Source organism: Echiichthys vipera (assembly GCF_963691815.1).
Source record: "Echiichthys vipera genome assembly, chromosome: 1".
Taxonomy (NCBI): domain Eukaryota; kingdom Metazoa; phylum Chordata; class Actinopteri; order Perciformes; family Trachinidae; genus Echiichthys; species Echiichthys vipera.
In genome coordinates this window covers 38,595,501-38,615,405 of record NC_139826.1, presented here as the reverse complement: position 1 = coordinate 38,615,405, position 19,905 = coordinate 38,595,501, and the positions used below count along the sequence as shown (strand labels likewise).

Sequence of the window (19,905 nt, the reverse complement as noted above, 5' to 3'; positions counted from 1 at the left end):
ATATATATCAAACTGCTCATTGACGTCACGCGCTGTGTGTTTCAAGAAGTAATGTGAGGATTTTCAGTCTAACTTTGAATAATTTTAAATGTTTTAATTTTTAAGGATCGTGATCAAAATGAACGTAGATTTGATCTGAAGGTGCAAAGTGAATTAAGTTGTTTGTTTTTAAGCTGTGAATATCGACCTCTGCTGGATAAATCCAGAGGTAGATGTTAAAATGTGACTAGTTAACATTTATTAGACCAGTGGTTCCCAACCTGGGGGGCCCGACCCCCCAAGGAGGGCATCAAAGATCCAGGGGGGGTCGCGAAGCCCTCTTGATTTTAAGGGGTTTAATCATTTTAATGTAATTAAAATGTTAAATAAATGAGCATTTAATTCATATACGTGACAAAATCAACTAAATCCAAGAGCCACATTACACATTTATTTGTGTATTTCAAATTTTAGATAAATGAATAAGTCATAGGCCTATTTCACGAGGGACAGAGCGTGTGGGACTTGAACGCCTCACGTGCAGCAGTCGTTGCTAGGCGGAGCTAAGGGAGAGATGGCGAAGCGTCAGGGAGAGGAGACTGAGGACAATGTCAAAAACAGAAAGAGGGGCTACCAAGAAAGTTAGATTGAGTTTAAAGACATAGAAGCAATGAATGCAATTAGAGCAGAATGTATATTTTTGGTAAATGGACTTGTACTAAGGCGCCTTTCTAGTCTTCTGACGACTCACGACGCTTTCACAGTGTTTGTCACATTCACACTGATGCGGTGGACATCTACAGACCATCTAATCTAACCATTCACACCACATTCACACACCCATGTGCAGCACAGGGAGCAATTCAGGGTTCAGTGTCTTGCCCAAGGACACTTCGACATGTGGACCGGGTGAGGTGGGGATCAAACCGCCGATCTCTTGAGTGGAGGACGATCCACTCTAGCCACAGTTGCCAAAAAAGGAACTTTCTGAAGCTGTTTTTCTAATTCATTTAAGCAGGTAACATATTGAAATATAATAAAGAAAATGAATTATTATAAAATTAAAAATGGTGACTGTGGCTAAGTGGAAGAGTGGATTGTCCTCCATTCGAGAGAATGGTGGTTCGATCCCCACCTCCCCCGGTCCACATGTCGAAGTGTCCTCGGGCAAGACACTGAACCCTGAATTGCTCCAGTTTTAGTACAAGTTCACAGGTTCTCCTCATTTTCCCATGCTGTTAATGCTGAAATATAAAGTATTTCATGTAAAAGAAGTTATGATGTTCCTTATTTGATTTTTATGTTCATGGGCGGGGGGGGGGGGGGGGGGGGGTCACCAAAGTTTACTACATTACAAATATGGGTCCCTTAAGAAAAAGGTTGGGAACCAGTGTGTTAGACGGTCTTTATCCTCCCGCACACATCCAGGAGGGAATGACGCGCCCCTTTGCTGATCTGTGAAGTGTTTGAATTTAGGGATTTTTATATGTGTTTATTTTTATATGTGTTTATTTTTTTATTTTTATATATGTATATATGTGAAAGCACAAACCGCCGTCACTGCACTGACGCCCGTGCTGCTGCTTGTCTCGTCTGAAATACTGATTCAACTCTGTTCCTGTTTTCTAATTGTCACTTTTTTTCGTACTTACCGAAAAATAAAAGATCTTATTTGAGTTTTTTGTCTTTTTGTATTGTTTTTGTTTCCTCTTCATCTGCATCTAAATTACAGCCGGACGTTTTAAAATTAATTACCCGTCTTTATTTAATGTTTAATCATCTAAAATAACATTTCTAATTCAAAGATGAACTGGGAATTTGGGTCATTTAGACCAACTGTATTTACCTCTCAGCAGGAAACCGGTGCATTGTTACTCCAGGTAGGGAATGAGTCCTGACCCCAAGTGATGAGTTCAAGGACCTCAGGATCTTGTTCACGAGTGAGGGGACGATGGAGCGTGAGTTTGGCCGGAGAATCGGAGCAGCGGGGGCGGAGCTGCAGTCGCTCTACCGCACCGTTGTGATGAAAAGAGAGCTGAGGAAGGCAAAGCTCTGGATCTACCGCTCAGTCCTGGTTCCTACCCTCACCTGTGGTCATGAAAGCTGGGTCAGGACCCAAAGAACCAGGTCCAGGTCCAAGCGTGTGAAATGTGTTTCCTCAGGAGGGGGTCTGGAGTCTCCCTTAGAGAGAGGGGGAGAAGTTCAGCATCCATGAGGAACTCGGAGTAGAGCCGCTGCTCCTTTGCGTTGAAAGGAGCCAGTTGAGGTGGTTCAGGATCATCTGGTAAGGATGAACCCTGGGCGCCTCCCTAGGGAGGTGTTCCAGGCACGTCCAGCTGGGAGGAGGCCTCGGGGAAGACCCAGGACCAGGTGGAGAGATTAGATCTCCACACTGGCCTGGGAACGCCTCAGGATCCCCCAGTTAGAGCTGGTTAATGTGGCCCGGGAAAGGGAAGTTTGGGGTCCCCTGCTAAAGCTGCTGCCCCGAGACCCGACCCCGGATAAGAGGCTGAAGATGAGATGAGATGAGATCTCTTAAAAGTATTTTGGAAGTGGGGAAAAAAGCTGTTTTTTCAGATTCTTAAAACACACTGGGCAGCAGAGGAGAGTACAGAGCACTAAGGTGCTGGTCCCATAGGTGGCAGCAATGCAACTTTTGGATGCGAAGAAGAAGAAGAAGAAGAAGAAGAAGAAGAAGAAGAAGAAGAAGAAGAAGAAGAAGAAGAAGAAGAAGAAGAAGAAGAAGAAGAAGAAGAAGAAGAAGAAGAAGAAGAAGAAGAAGAAGAAGATTGGGCTTTGGGGAATGTAAACAGGAAGTAGCCAATTGCAGTGGGTTACAACCCATTTTCTCCTACATATGTTTACATTTTGGCGAATTTGCCCCATTTTAAAGTAAGCCGAATTAAATATAAGCATTTCATATATGTGATGCACTCATAGATGTGCAGACAACCATCACTGGGTCACTTTAACACCGAAGGAAAGTTAAAAACGGGATGATTCTCAGGCCAGTTCTGAAGTCATGGAGCGTCTTTTTTTGTGCGACTTCTAACTGGATTTATAGACATTTATTGGCGGTGGAAATCGATGACAGTGACATCCCCGGGAAGTTTAAGTGCCACTGAATCTAAAAATCTATGTTTCATGTATCTGTGTTTAGATTTGACGAAGTTATGACTCGAGAAGGAGTTCGGATTTTGACGCAAATGCAACAAAACAGGCCTTTCAACGGTCAGCTGCAGAGAATAAGCTTCATGATGGTGGAGGTTTGATCCTGTTGGGTTTGGTCCTCACATGTTCCACTTACAGGGAAAAGTGGTAATACCATAGCACAGAATAGAGACAGAACTGTAATTACCTGGATGAGCCTGAGGTGATCCAGGTGTTTCTGGCTCTTTGTGTTGAGCCATGTTTGGTTTAAACGTTCAATCATTTTCACACCTGTGCTGAAATGTGACTTCCCATCCACCTGTCACCTGATTAATGTCACCTGTGACAGCTTTACCTCCACCTAGTGGTCAAAAAGTTGCCTCAAATCCATGGAGCGCAACTTTAAACCAGGTGGTGGCGCAGTAACGATCAACGTTTGAACCCTTAGTCTCAGAAAAACAGTGATTTTTTCACTGTTGTTCCAACAAATGTTGAGCAATCGTCACCAAATTTACCCCAGAACATCTCTGGAACAAGCTGGAAAAAGTGACTTTTTCAGATTGTTGATGTTCTGCATAGTTTTGCTACAGCTGGTCCTTAAAGCGTAAGTCCAGCGTAAAATCGTCCCAGGGTCTTTTCAGCACTTACACACATCAAATAAGCCGTCGAGACAGTTTTCCCCCCCTGTAACAACTGTGAACAAAGAAATCCAGGGAGTCGCTAACAGCCGGACGTGGCTAACAGGGATTAGCTCGGGGCAGTACGGTGAAGGCATTCAAGGGTCTTTTTTAACCACTAATGCTGCTGAAAATAACAGCAAACCTGTGCAGCAGCATGAGAAGAGTCACGTATCGTAATTATTGATAAATCCATGAGTTCATCACTTTACTGTAGTTGCAGCTGGTAAAGTGACTCTCGAGTCGCGTGTGAGTTTCCCCGCATGATCGGAAAAGTCTTATCTTTTTCACTCTATTATTATTATTCATGTTACACACACACACACACACACACACACACACACACACACACACACACACACACACACACACACACACACACACACACACACACACACACACACACACACACACACACAAACACACACACACACACACACACACACACACACACACAGGCCTGAAATACACACACACACACACACACAGGCCCGAAATACTGACTCACACACACAGGCCTGAAATACACACACACACACACAGGCCTGAAATACACACACACACACACACACAGGCCTGAAATACACACACACAGGCCTGAAATACGCACACACAGGCCCGAAATACACACACACACACACACAGGCCCGAAATACACACACACAGGCCTGAAATACACACAAACACACACACAGGCCTGAAATACACACACACACACACACACACAGGCCTGAAATACACACACACACAGGCCTGAAATACACACACACATGCCTGAAATACACACACACACACACACACACACACAGGCCTGAAATACACACACACACAGGCCTGAAATACACACACACACACACAGGCCTGAAATACACACAAACACACACAGGCCTGAAATACACACACACACACACAGGCCTGAAATACACACACACACACACAGGCCTGAAATACACACACACACACACAGGCCTGAAATACACACACACACACACAGGCCTGAAATACACACAAACACACACAGGCCCAAAATACACGCACACACACACAGGCCTGAAATACACACACACACACACAGGCCCGAAATACACGCACACACACACACCAACAGGATCTATATACATGCATGAGAGGGATGTTAGAGCGAGGGGGCTGCCAGTGACCAGCGCCCCGAGCAGTTGGGGGTTCGGTGCCTTGCTCAACAGCACCTCAGCAGTGCCCAGTAGATGAACTGGCACCTCTTCAGCCACCAGTCCACGCTCCACACAGGGACTCGAACCGACGACCCTCCGGTGAAATAAAAAAGTAGCCTAATATTTCTCTCAGTGACGTATAAAGTTGCAGAAAATGGAAAATGCACGTTGCACCACTGGCTTGCGGCAGCTGAACACACACACACACACACACCATTACAGACAAATACATAAACACACCAACAGATGCTGTTTCTTCTCAACCGTTTATTTGTAAGTCATTTGTTTCACACACGTGTATAATTCAACAAAACACGGAGGTCTTCAGTCTCATTGTTGTTCAGTTGCAGTGTTAAGAAAAGTCCACTTGGTATCTCCCTCTACTTTAAAGCCACCTGAGTTTAATCAACAGCTGACGTCACTAAAACCTTTATATTCTACATTACACACGTATTTTAAACATGTACCACAGGGATGTCAAAGTCAAACACATCAGAGGGCCAAAGAAAACTAATGTGCTACGAGCCGAGGGCCGAACATGTTCACTGTTTATTAAAACATATTAAAATGATGCATTTAACCTGTTGAACCAGGCAAACAGATAAAAACAAACTTCCTTCAAAGAGAAAACACGTGTCCTGTACATTAAATGAATAAAGCAATATTTTCTTAAGACTTTAGTTATTTCAAGGAAAACATTTTCAACAGGCAAACAGCAAAAAATAAAGAATATGTTCCTTAATATCAAGATAAAGACACACAGCTTTGTGAACATGTGCTTAAAACACCCTGTGCTCAGCGTCCACCTTCCCTTTAGCCATTTTTGGGGAGGGGGGGGCTGAAAGTTGACATCTGCCCTGAATGCTGATGAATAATAAAGCCGAGGGGCTACCGTTGCATTGTGGGTAATGTAGTTTTGGTGCGTGAAAAACACCAGCAGGCGGCTGTGGCGTGCGGGCCGGATCTCATACTAATCAAACATCATCCCGGGGGCAAAGATCATTCATTCACAGGCCAGATCCGGCCCGCGGGCCTTGACTTTGACACCCATGATGTACCATATGAAAACACTGTGCGGTGGGTCGTGTGTGTGACTGCTGCAGTTCTGTCTCCTCCTCACCAATAAAAAATAAACTTCATTTAGCGCCTTTTTTACCAGCGTTATAAAGTGCTTTTGATGTAAAAGGACGGATAAAGGCGTTAAAGTTGCAAAGACTGAGCTGAAACACACACATATGTGGCATCTGTGTGGGTTAAATATGCAGGATGCAGCCTGACAACACAACAAATACAGGAACATAAATATTTAAAACTTTATAATAAAGGTTAAAAAGTAATGCATATCGAGGTGTGATGATTAAATCATTAAGAAAGAAGAAGTAAACTTCAGTTAATGTGGTGTTTTCCGGTTGATTTTGATCATTTTCATCAATTCTTGAGTGGTGAAAAGAACATTTTGATCCAAATCTCTGTAACAAAAAAATGCTGGTACACTGTAAAAGACACAAAAGGTAATAAATGATCATCTACGTCCATCGTGTTGATGTAAAGCCTTACACACTTTCAACATTTCAACAGGCGCCTGAGCAAACTAGAGCTGCAACGAATGGTTATTTTCGTTTTTAATGACTCCGTCGACCGTTTTCACGATTTAACGGATCAGATGTTTGTTATAAAATGGTGAAAAACGTGCATCGGTGTTTCCCCGAAGCCCAAGATGACGTCTTCAAATGCTTCATCCAGTCACATGGAAAACTGAGGACTTCAACCCTGACCCCGACCCTGACCCTAACCCCTAACCCTGACCCCGACCCTGACACTAACCCTAACCCCTAACCCTGACCCCGACCCTGACACTAACCCTAACCCCTAACCCTAGTTCCTAACCCTAACCCTGACCCCTGACCCTAACCCTAACCCTAACCCTGACCCTAACCCCCTAACCCTGACCCCCTAACGCCAACCCCTAACCCTAACCTAACCCCTAACCCTAACCCTAACTCCCAACCCTAATCCTGACCCTGACCCTAACCCTAGTCCCTAACCCCTAACCCTAACCCCCTAACGCCAACCCCTAACCCCAACCCTAACCCAAGCCTAACCCTAACCCCTAACCCCCTAACCCCCTAACCCTAACGCCAACCCCTAACCCTAACCCCAAACCCTAACCCCAACCCTAACCCCCTAACCCCTAACCCTAACCCAAACCTTAACCCCTAACCCTAGTCCCTAACCCTAACCCTAACCCCTAACCCTAACCCCAACCCTAACCCTAACCCCCTCACCCCTAACCCTAACCCTAACCCCTTACCCCTAACCCCAACCCTAACCCCCTAACCCCAACCCTAACCCTAACCCCCAACCCTAATCCTGACCCTAACCCTAACCCTAACCCTAACCCCCAACCCTAATCCTGACCCTAACCCCTAACCCTAACCCCCTAACCCCCTAACCCTAAAACCCAACCCTAACCCTGACCCTAACCCCTAACCCTGACCCTAATCCTGACCCTATCCCCTAACCCAACCCTAACCCTAACCCTAACCCCGGAGAAAACCCACGCAGACACGGGGAGAACATGCAAACTCCACACAGAAGGGCCCCAGCTGGGATTCGAACTTGGAACCTTCTCGCTGTGAGGCGACAGTGTTGACCACTAATTGAATTGAATTGAATTGAATTGAATATTTGATCTCACAGCTTATAAAGTTGTATATAAAGTTATATGATACAACACAAAAACAAAACTACAGTTTGTTGCATTTATGAAACTAAAGAACAAAAATAAAGAACATTCATTCGTGCAGATTATCTTAAACGCAGAAACTTTTGTTCGTCACCAGAGATCATTTTTCGCAGTAATTTCGAAATCCTGTCGTCTTTCTGTGTCGAGTGAAGTGCCAACATACAGAAACACTTCACCCCTGCAGAACTCTGGTGTCCGTCTCTGCGGAGAGACCGACATAAAGGCGTGACGGTGGTGCTGTGTAACAGTTGTGCGGCGTTTTTGGTTCCCCAGCGAGTCCAAATGATCTCTCCTGTAGCTAAAAGTCAAAAGCGCCCAAACGTTCAACCACTAAACCAGAGAAAAGGCAGCGTCCAGATAACATCGGGACAGCGTGGTTTCCCCAGAGCAACAATGCACTTCATCCCTGACGTGTCTCAACTCGACTGGTGCAGCAGAAAAAGAGCGTCCCCGGTGCTGCAGAGAGAAAACAGCTGTCGGGGTAAATAAGAGAGGGCGCCCATTGTGGCAGTTGCAGTGTTTGTTTAAGGCTGTAACATTTGGTGGTGACAGGCAGCGACACGTTCCCCTCATGTTCCTGTGGATTTCCATTTGTGCTGCCTCGTACTTCCACTCCACCACGTCACAGAGGGAAATATCCTGCTTTTTACCGCACCGTTGTGTCACTGTGTCAACAGATAGGACGTTTTTTTGCTCAAGTTCTCCCAGAAATTCACTTTAATCTCCAAATACAAGTGATACTGTAGTGTTTAGAGTTCATTTAATGATGTAGATCTAAAGTCTAACTTCTTACCTTCCTAACCACATCTCTTTTGAACCGTTTACTTGATTGAGTAGGTGGTTTAACCCCGTGCTTTATATATCTCCTCGCTGTAAACGCTGGGAGCTGCTGGTCGTCCAACACATCCGTTACCGTACTTCCGTCCTTCACGATACAAAACATCCTTCAACAACTCCAGAATAAACCCTGAAAACGCCTTAAAGAGGTACTGCACACTTAAAAAACATGTTTTTTGAGCTGTAAATTTGACTGTTCGGTCATGAATCAGCCCTAGTCTTGCAAATCCGAGTCCGAGTCGACCAGGTGAGACGTCTCTATCAGCGTCTCTATCGGTTTCTCAAACGCCGGCTGACAGACCTGGATGACTCCTTCAGTAACCGCGGTATTCGTGCATGTCCCGTGCCCCGTGCTTTAGGGTCCTTGTCCCCCCCTCCAGGCCCGTTTGTACTCACACTACCTGGGCCTCGGAGAATGCTTCTTGCTGCCTATACGTCATCACGCCGTAACACGTCACACGCATTGATGACGTCATGGCGATGCGTGGCTTTGTTTCCAGATCTTTCCGTAGACCTCGGAGTTTTTGTGCGTCTTGTCGACTGTTTTTGAATCTTTTCATCGACCAAATCTGCAGTAAACACTCCACCTCCGCATCACACCAACGTGAACCTTTCACCGCCATTGTTTTAAATGTCCGCGCATGGTCCCTCCTTCTTTTTTCTATGTCCCAACAGGCGCACAGGAAATGACCTCAGAACCGCCGTAGGCCTCGTGCTCGTGCTCGTACGCAGGCTTGTGCTCGTACACGTGCAAACGGGTACGAGCGTGTGAACGTGTGACCGGCAAGCGTGCGACAACTAGGCGCGGTACGGTTGCACTCACACTGGTCAAAGGAACCAGACTTTAGCCGTGGAACCTGTTTGGGCACGGTACGGATGGGCAGTGGGAGTGCGCCACAGTATATTCTGATGCTTTTGCACCTTTACTGAGGGAAGAACCACCGCTGCCTGCAGCTGAGGAGCAGAGAGGGCGTCGCCGTGACTCGAGCATTCACAGTTTCTCTACCTTTTGTGTTCTGGTGTGACTGAGTTTGCATTTGCTCCTGAAACCTGGGCCGAGAAACAAGAAGTGCCACATTTTTTACACTTTTAAACCCTTTTAGCTCCGTGTTTACACTCTTTACCCCGCTGCTCCAACTTAAACTCTCATAGCTGCACTGATTGTTTTGCTTGCTGGTTAAAGATGGATTCAGTTTTGATCTGCTGAGCGACATAAAGCCTTTAACCACCCTTTAAACGTAAACAGCAGCAGGTTCCTGTTTTGTACTCTATCACACGACTGTTATCAGGTTTTTTTTATAGATAGGAGCCGGCTGCACCTTTCTGCAGGTTCAGAGGGCTGTTATCAGTCGAGTCAATGCTCTACTTCAGTCCTGTTTATTGTGTGGCAGAGTCTCTTTAGTGGCCATGGAAATGATGATGGGGGCAAAGGTGGAAGTCAGGTAAAAGTGCACTCAGGTTCCTTATTCTTCTTTTCTTATTTCTAGATTCTAGTTCCACATTTTAGGGACATCGTCTCGTTTCTTAATTTATCATTTATCATTATCGCATTTAACTTCTTAACTTATCGAAATGGAAATGTGAGTCTTTAAATTATTCCTAGTCTGAGTTATTCTGTTTTTTTTATCTTGTTAAAATTATAGTTGTTGAAGGAAAGAAGGAAAAGATCAATCTGACAGCTGATCACAAGCTTTCGAACCGTGCAACGAACCTACAGGAAGTGCCTGAGCGAGTGTCCCGGCGCGATGAGAGAGGAGCCATGACGGCCTTCAATTACTTTCTCACCGAAGCTTCGACTCAAACGCGGTCAAAATCCGTACCGTAGCGCAAGTTCCTACCGTCCTACCGTCGATACCGTCGATACCGCCGATACCGCCGATACCGCCGATACCGCCGATACCGTCGATACCGTCGATACCGCCGATACCGTCGATGCCGTCGATGCCGTCTATACCATCCTACCATCCTACCATCCTACCGCCAATACCATCTATACCGTCTATACCATCCTACCGTGGATACCATCCTACCGTGGATACCGTCCTACCGTTCTACAGTCCTACGCCAATACCATCTATACCATCTATACCGTCCTACCATCCTAGCATCGATACGTCCTACCGTCAATACCGTCCTACTGTCAATACCGTCGATACGTCCTACCGTCGATACCATCCTACCATAGATACCATAGATACCCTCTATGCCGTCCTACCGCCTATACCGTTTATACCGTTTATACCGTACACCCCTAGTGTGTGTAATCAACAGGCAGTGATGTGAAACACGTAAAAAAAATAGAATAAATCTTCCGTAACAGGAGCTGAGAAAATCCAGTCCTGTTTCTCCAAATATTAAGTTAAAAGATATCTGCCGGTCAGCAGTACGGACCGGCTCTTTTAAAGTCTTTCCAAGCGCTCACACGGTCAGCGTTTGGATTTGTAGTGGTGGCTATTAGTCTGGAGTACGCACAGCGACTGTACGCCACAGGAAACACTTGGAAATATCCCCAGTTTGGGGGGTCGGTGGGAGGGATGCCCAAGTGCTGCATACACAACCCCAAATACACGTCTTCAATGTAAACGGCTTTAACGTGTCTGGATGCATCCACAAGCTTTTTACAGAGGTCCAGAGACACAACGTAGCCCAGACCCAAAGCGTAACGCGGGTACTGCGCCTGAGGGTAAAGCTCCACAGGTAGAAACCACTTAGACGTCCGATCCCTCAGGACTGCGGCTCCTCTCGCCACAAGCCCGGTCATGTAGTTTGTCTTTGGGGCGTTCAACAACATGTTGACGAGTTTGGGCACATTCAGAAACATGTCCGAATCGATCTTCATGGCGTACGAGGCGCCGGGGCAGTGCGAGTCCAGCCACTCCAGCATCATCATGGTCTTGATGGTCAGGTTCTTGTAGCAGTCCAGGAAGTCGCTCTGGATCAGGTCCCCGTGCGCCCGGCTCTCCTGCAGAAGCTGCTCGTGGATCTGCTGGGCTCCGACTCCGGCGTGCAGCCCCAGCAGGAAGAACAGCTTCACCACTTTGCCCAGGACCAGACTTTCACCTCCCCAGGTCTCACGGATGACGTCACGATGTCCCCTGTTGTTGGGCGCCACCGGGACCATCAGAACCAGGAACGGCTTCTGCTCCTCGCATTTCTTGGGCTCATCGATAACAAAGTGGTACTCATAGGGATATTCCACCACATACGGGCCCGGAGATTTATAAGGAACCGGCGTTGGCGCCTCAGGAGTCTTTGATGTCATCTGCACGGTCGCCAACGTCGTGGTCGTCGCGCCCGTCACTTTTGATGATGTGATATTGTCAGTTTGAGGAGATGCAGGCGAGCGCGTTTCATTTATGAACCCAGTTAGTTCAGATCCAGGTGAGGTGGTGCCAGGAGAGACGACCTCCGTACCCGGAGAGACGACCTCCGTGCCCGGAGGGACGACCTCCGTGCCCGGAGAGACGATTGTCGGGTGGGGAGAGACGACCTCTGTGTCTTGAGAGACGACCTTCGTGCCCGGAGAGACGATTGTCGGTTGGGGAGAGACGACCTTCGTGCCCGGAGAGACGACCTTCGTGCCCGGAGAGACGATTGTCGGATGGGGAGAGACGACCTTGTGGTAGGGAGGGACGACCTTCATGCCGGGTGAGCCAATCCACCAATTGGTTGATTTCCAGTCGGGCGCCATTTCCTTCAAGTTTGTGTTGTAACAAAACAAAAGTGCCACCAGCACCAGGATGACGAAGCAGCAGTGGCGCCGCGACCAACTGCACCATCTCCTGCTTTCCGGAGGTTTCCCAGCATGCAACATTGCCTGTCTGAGAGCAGAGACAAGACGGTGAGACAAGAGTCAGAGTATTTCTTCTTCTTCTGCAGTTTTTCTTTCACTAAAGTATTAAAACAGAGTATTTCTTCTTCTTCTTCTGCAGTTTTTCTTTCACTAAAGTAGTAAAATAGAGTATTTCTTCTTCTTCTTCTGCAGTTTTTCTTTCACTAAAGGATTAAAACACAGAGTATTTCTTCTTCTTCTTCTGCAGTTTTTCTTTCACTAAAGTATTAAAATAGAGTATTTCTTCTTCTTCTGCAGTTTTTCTTTCACTAAAGTAGTAAAATAGAGTATTTCTTCTTCTTCTGCAGTTTTTCTTTTACTAAAGTAGTAAAACAGAGTATTTCTTCTTCTTCTTCTGCAGTTTTTCTTTCACTAAAGTATTAAAACAGAGTATTTCTTCTTCTTCTGCAGTTTTTCTTTCACTAAAGTATTAAAACAGAGTATTTCTTCTTCTTCTGCAGTTCTTAAATGAACACTTTTACGTATTTGATCAAACTTTAGTCTAAACGCTCTTTCTCAGCTTCTCTGTTTAACCACAAACTGAATGTTTTTGCCTTCCACGCGTTAAAGCACTGGAGGCTCCTGTAAACATGAAGCGTGCATTCCTCCCTCTCTTCTTCTTCTTCGCCTTAAGACCGTTTGAAAAAGCAGCCTCACCTGTGCATGTTGACTCTCCCCCGTCTGCAGGTGAAGCAACGGTACGCTGAAAAGCTCATGACAGCTGTGGAGGCGTTCAGTCTCACCTCTAATGTGTCTCTTACCTTCTTTCAGGACAAACTGGAGCAGCGAGGAACAACAACTGAACACGTCCGCTGGGCAGTCCCGGCCGGGGCCATCTCTGTTACAGGCTACTCTACCTGTCTGACATGCTCCTGCGTCGATCAGGTAACCTCTGCTCCGCGGCTTCTTTACCTGCAGGGTAGCCACACCTTTGTTTGCTCCACCCCTCACTGTTCCCACTGTTGTTTGCTCTTTAACCCTCCAGAGGGAACGGCTCCTCTCAGCCGATCACCTGCCTGTGTGAGAGCAGATCAGGCTGCTAACACCTGTTAGTGTTCACACCTGTTTATGTTTACACCTGTTTATGTTCACACCTGTTTATGTTCACACCTGTTTATGTTCACACCTGTTTATGTTTACACCTGTTTATGTTCACACCTGTTTATGTTTACACCTGTTTATGTAAACAAGCGAGCGAGTTTCATTTATGAACCCAGTTAGTTCAGATCCAGGTGAGTTGGTGCCAGGAGGGACGACCTCCGTGCCCAGATAGACAATAGTCGTGCCGGGAGAGACGATTGTCGGGTGGGGAGAGACGACCTTCGTGCCGGATAGACAATTGTCCAGCCCGTAGAGACGAATGTCGGGTGGGGAGAGATGACTTTCGTGCCCGGAGAGACGATTGTCGGTTGGGGAGAGACGATTGTCGGTTGGGGAGAGGCGACCTTGTGGTAGGGAGGGACGACCTTCATGCCGGGTGAGCCAATCCACCAATTGGTTGATTTCCAGTCGGGCGCCATTTCCTTCAAGTTTGAGTTGTAACAAAACAAAAGTGCCACCAGCACCAGGATGACGAAGCAGCAGTGGCGCCGCGACCAACTGCACCATCTCCTGCTTTCCGGAGGTTTCCCAGCATGCAACATTGCCTGTCTGAGAGCAGAGAGAAGTGTTCACACCTGTTTATGTTATAACGCCTGTTAACACCACATTATTATGATCATATTAATAATGTTTATACTAATTATTATTGTTGTTGTTATTATTGTGGTAATCATAATAATAATAATAATAATAATTAATTATTATTATTATTATTTGAAATTTCCCATAAAGTATTTCTATCTATTTTATTCTATTTTAATTATTATTATTATTTTTGTTATTATTATTATTATTATTATTATTTATTATTATTATTATTTGTATTTTTTGTTATTATTATTATTATTATTATTTTATTATTATTATTATTATTTATATAATAATTATTATTATTTTTATTATTATTTTTTTTATTATTATTATCATTATAATTTGTATTATTATTATTATTATTAAAGCTATTTATTTAATTCATTCTTGATTTAAATGTTCAGCAAGTGACTGATACTGAACCACGTCGTGTTTATTTTATTTTATTTTTTATTATTTATTTAAATGGTCAAAATTGTATTAACACTGAACAAACAGTAATATTTATTTATTTAGTATTTATTTATTTATTTATTATATATTTATTTAAACAGTCAGAAATTGACTGATACAGAATATGATGTTTGTTTATTTATTTAAATAATAATTGAACCTTTATTGATCCCAGAGGATGAACTCAGTTTCATAAAAGCAGAGAAAATAAAGAATAAAAAAATAAATATACAGAAACAGTTAAAGACAAAATGAAGTGTCAGAGTCTCGTGTGTAAACAACATGATAAACGCTGTTAAATGTGCTTTAAAGCTGTTAAAAGCATTAATAACCGTGTGGTCAGTGCTACATGTGTTATTAGATGATTGTTACTGATCCGTTAAACAGTATTTTATCGCTGCAGCTGCTGCAGACAAGGTTGATTTAAGAGGTTTGATGTTTGAATGAAGTCGTTTTCTAATTGTTAGTTTGATGTAAGAACAATGAGGAGCAGCTCACATCGGCACACACCGACATACCTGATGATCACAGCGTCTGTGCTCATGTTTGCTCCTCTGTTGTTCCTCCCTGGTTAAACTTCACTGACACTGTTTGGAGAGGGTGCTGTGCGCGTGTGCGTTTGCGTCACGGCCGCGATAAGACTTGTGTTTTATGAGACTTCTGCCTCTCCCCACAGCGTGTGAACATCTCACCTGTCCTCAGCTGCGTCCTTTCATGATCAGGTGTGTTTCAGCTGGAAAACGTATTTTCATATTATGGCGTCAGCATTTCCATGTTTACCACACACCAGTGTATCTGGCGGCGCTGCACGACGGTTCATTTATATAAATGTGCTCGTTCACGTTCTTGAGGTTCACTCGTCAGTATGGAGCCAGAGCCGGGAGGCGGTTCGTTAAGGTGGGCGCCATTTGACCTCTGGGTCAAGCCGTGTCGGTGAGGTGATAACAAAGAGACGCAAAACAACTGCAAAGAGGTTCAAAGACTCAAAACAACCACAAAAAGAGACTCAAAATGACCCCAAAGAGACACAAAACGACCAAAAAGAGATTTAAAAAAAACACAAAGAGACTCAAAACAACCGCAAAGAGACACAAAACGACCACAAAGAGACACAAAACGACCACAAAGAGACTCAAAACAACTACAAAGAGACTCACAACAACCACAAAAAGACTCAAAACAACGACGAAGAGAAACAAAACAACCACAAAGAGATTCAATACAACCACAAAAAGACTCTGAACAACCACAAAGAGGCTCAAAACAACCACAAAAAGACTCAAAACGACCACAAAGAGGCTCAAAACAACCACAAAAAGACTCAAAACAACCACAAAAGACTCTGAACAACCACAAAGAGACTCAAAACGACCACAAAAGACTCTGAACAACCACAAAGAGACACAAAACAACCACAAAAAGACTCAAAACGACCACAAAAGACTCTGAACAACCACAAAGAGACACAAAACAACCACAAAAAGACTCAAAACGACCACAAAGAGACACAAAACGACCACAAAGAGACTCAAAACAACTACAAAGAGACTCACAACAACCACAAAAAGACTCAAAACAACGACGAAGAGAAACAAAACAACCACAAAGAGATTCAATACAACCACAAAAAGACTCTGAACAACCACAAAGAGGCTCAAAACAACCACAAAAAGACTCAAAACGACCACAAAGAGGCTCAAAACAACCACAAAAAGACTCAAAACGACCACAAAGAGGCTCAAAACAACCACAAAAAGACTCAAAACAACCACAAAAGACTCTGAACAACCACAAAGAGACTCAAAACGACCACAAAAGACTCTGAACAACCACAAAGAGACACAAAACAACCACAAAAAGACTCAAAACGACCACAAAAGACTCTGAACAACCACAAAGAGACACAAAACAACCACAAAAAGACTCAAAACGACCACAAAGAGACACAAAACAACCACAAAGAGGCTCAAAACGACCACAAAGAGACTCAAAACAACCACGATCTTTGACTCAGACCTGTGTTCAGAATCTGACCCGACCTGTTTCTGTCGCTGCTGTTGACGGAGTTCCTGTTTGGGGTCGAACCGTTAAACAGGTCGTGTTTGCAGGTCGCACAGAGACAGCAGTGATTCACGGGGGTCGCTCCTGCTCCTTAAACCGGATCATCCAGAACCTGTCGGGCCGCTCCGGGGACACACCACACAAGTGAATCCAGCTCATTAATAACTTCAGTTATTCACTTGATCGCTCCCAGAGAAACGTTTCAGCAGCTTCACACACAAAATGTAAATCTGCAACAAAGACGCACAAAATCCACGAAGATCAAACATATGTAGGGACAAGAAATGATGACAAAGACACACAAAATGATTGAAAATAGATGTAAAGTGAACACAAAAAGATGCAAAATGGTTAAAAATAGATGCAAATGTCTGAAAATGCATCTTTTTGTGTTGGTTTTGCATCTATTTTTAGTCATTTTGCATCATTTTGTGGTGGTTTTGCATCTATTTTTAGTCATTTTGCATCTTTTTGTGGTGGTTTTGCATCTATTTTTAGTCATTTTGCATATTTTGTGGTGGTTTTGCATCTTTTTGTGGTGGTTTTGCATCTATTTTTAGTCATTTTGCATCTTTTTGTGGTGGTTTTGCATCTATTTTTAGTCATTTTGCATCTTTTTGTGGTGGTTTTGCATCTTTTTGTGGTGGTTTTGCATCTATTTTTAGTCATTTTGCATCTTTTTGTGGTGGTTTTGCATCTATTTTTAGTCATTTTGCATCTTTTTGTGGTGGTTTTGCATCTATTTTTAGTCATTTTGCATCATTTTGTGGTGGTTTTGCATCTTTTTGTGGTGGTTTTGCATCTATTTTTAGTCATTTTGCATCTTTTTGTGGTGGTTTTGCATCTATTTTTAGTCATTTTGCATCTTTTTGTGTTGGTTTTGCATCTATTTTTAGTCATTTTGCATCTTTTTGTGGTAATTTTGCATTTATTTTTAGTCATTTTGCATCTTTTTTTTTGGTGGTTTTGCATCTATTTTTAGTCATTTTGCATCTTTTTGTGGTGGTTTTGCATCTATTTTTAGTCATTTTGCATATTTTGTGGTGGTTTTGCATCTTTTTGTGGTGGTTTTGCATCTATTTTTAGTCATTTTGCATCTTTTTGTGGTGGTTTTGCATCTATTTTTAGTCATTTTGCATCTTTTTGTGGTGGTTTTGCATCTTTTTGTGGTGGTTTTGCATCTATTTTTAGTCATTTTGCATCTTTGCATGAAATAAACCACTAATCAGAATCAGAATTACTTTATTAATCCGCTTCGTTGTTGTTTGTATTTAAAATAATAATTAACAATATGAACATTGTGTTTGAATCCCTCACAGTTGACAAACAGAGCTTATCCTTTAACACACATTAACAATAATAAAGAAATAAATACGTGGCCTCGTACGTAATGACGCAAGGGTGCGTCGTGCGTGGCGTGGCCGGCGTAACGCGTCATTTCTTCCAACACAACCGCCGCTTCCTGGCCGGCCCAGGCAGCCGCCTCAGGCCCCGCTGCAGCTGCGGACCGTTATCCGCCCCGTCACCGCCGTGCACCGGGTACAGCACCAGCGCGCCCCGGCTCCGCCCGTGAGGAGCAGCCGCCGCTGAGAGTGGATGAGACGGCTGAAGGCTTCACACGAGTCCGCGGTGAGTGTTTCTGTTTACACTGTTTTGTCTCCAGACACGAGAGAGTGTGTCTGAGATTTGTTTGAATGGGACTGTTGAGTGTGTTTCTCTGTCGGCTCACTTTAAATGTGATGTCAGGAGCTTTTCTCAGGGATGATCTTTGTTTGGACCTGATCTTCTGTTCGGACATCCCGTTCATCTGTGAACTGTGTGATCGCATTAAAGCAGCTCAAATGACTAAAAACAGACGCAAAACCACCACAAAAGATGCGAAATGATTAAAAATAGATGCAAAACAACCACCAAAGATGCAAAATGACTAAAAATAGATGCAAAACTACCACAAAAAAGATGCAAAATGATTAAATAGATGCAAAACCACCACAAAAAGATGCAAAATGACTAAAAATAGATGCAAAACCACCACAAAAAGATGCAAAATGACTAAAAATAGATGCAAAACCACCACAAAAGACGCAAAATGACTAAAAATAGAAGCAAAACCACCACAAAAAGATGCAAAATGACTAAAAAAGATGCAAAACCACCACAAAAAGATGCAAAATGACTAAAAAAAGATGCAAAACCATCACAAAAAGATGCAAAATGACAAAAAATAGATGCAAAACCACCACAAAAGACGCAAAATGACTAAAAATAGATGCAAAACCACCACAAAAAGATGCAAAATGACTAAAAAAAGATGCAAAACCACCACAAAAAGATGCAAAATGACTAAAAAAAGATGCAAAACCATCACAAAAAGATGCAAAATGACAAAAAATAGATGCAAAACCACCACTAAAAGATGCAAAATGACTAAAAATAGATGCAAAATGATCGGAGAGACAGAGTGGGGGGGGGGCTCTTACATGTCTGTCCCAGGGCCCCGTTAGCTCAGAATACGCCCGTGGTAAAACCGTACGCGTTGTTACTTTAACTCCGGTTAAGGATCTGATTTCTTTCTTTCTGCATGTGTGTGTTCTGTCCGCAGAGTTGGGGCTGGAGGGGAGGTTGAGGCCGAGGCGCGGTGATGGTGTTGGACTCAGGGGAAGTCTTCATGGATCAGGTCGAGGGTGAAAGCGTCGGGGGCAGCGGGCGCCTGTTGGAGCCGGATGTCCGAGCAGATCCGCCAAAAAACGCTGCGACGCCGGCCAAAAGGACCAGTGTCGCCAAGAAGGAGAAGGTGTCGCAGAATGGACTTCCGGCCCAGACGAAGAGCAGCCAGGTGGCACAGAGGAGGACGTCGGCATCATCATCGTCGTTATTATTGTCAAAGGGCGGGGCCACACCCAAGCCGCCACTCCGCCGCCCCCTCAGCCTGGAGATCACGCCCCAGCGCCTGCGGGGGTCTCAGGAGCAGATGGGAGACCGGCGGATCGTGCAGCCTCCTTGGCGCAGCGGTTCGGCCGCCCCCTCGCCCCCGACTCGCAGTCTAACCAGCCCCAGCCTGGGCGCGAGCGGCTGGATGCGCCGCAGCGAGAGCACCTGCTCCGTCAATTACTCCCTGGGGCTGCGGGGCGGCAGGGGGCAAATGCGACCGGCCACCTCCCTGCCGCACTTAGCCAAAGGGGCGGTGGGCCGGTCGCCGCCGATGCCCTCCAGGCCGTGTCTGCTGGTCGCCCTCAGGCCTCTGAACCTGGAGCAGGAGAAGCAGACGTTCTTCCAGTCCGACTACAA

General features: G+C 44.7%; 2 protein-coding genes across 2 annotated transcripts in view; one reads left to right on the top strand and one right to left on the bottom strand.

The window, feature by feature from the left end:
- Positions 1-10,653: 10,653 nt before the first annotated feature.
- On the bottom strand, positions 10,654-13,285 carry LOC310958007 (beta-1,3-galactosyltransferase 1-like). The gene is made up of 2 exons (XM_083928786.1): positions 13,173-13,285; positions 10,654-12,400 (listed from the first exon to the last, which is right to left on the bottom strand). Exon 2 carries the CDS (start codon positions 12,391-12,393, stop codon positions 10,957-10,959), a length of 1,437 nt encoding a protein of 478 aa, XP_083784912.1. The 5' UTR covers positions 12,394-12,400; positions 13,173-13,285; the 3' UTR covers positions 10,654-10,956.
- Positions 13,286-18,108: 4,823 nt separating this feature from the next.
- The window catches only part of kiaa0895l, a 14,335-nt gene continuing 12,538 nt past the window's right edge, over positions 18,109-19,905 (top strand). The window contains exons 1-2 of the mRNA XM_083917200.1: positions 18,109-18,246; positions 19,220-19,905. The exon at positions 19,220-19,905 is cut by the window's right edge and continues 88 nt beyond it. Coding sequence (XP_083773326.1) covers positions 19,259-19,905 — 647 coding nt within the window. The 5' untranslated portion in view covers positions 18,109-18,246; positions 19,220-19,258. The remainder of the gene's footprint in view (positions 18,247-19,219) is intronic.

Bases quoted from the DNA above. Each gene is read 5' to 3' on its own strand.
- LOC310958007 (XM_083928786.1), bottom strand. From the start codon at position 12,393: ATGTTGCATGCTGGGAAACCTCCGGAAAGCAGGAGATGGTGCAGTTGG.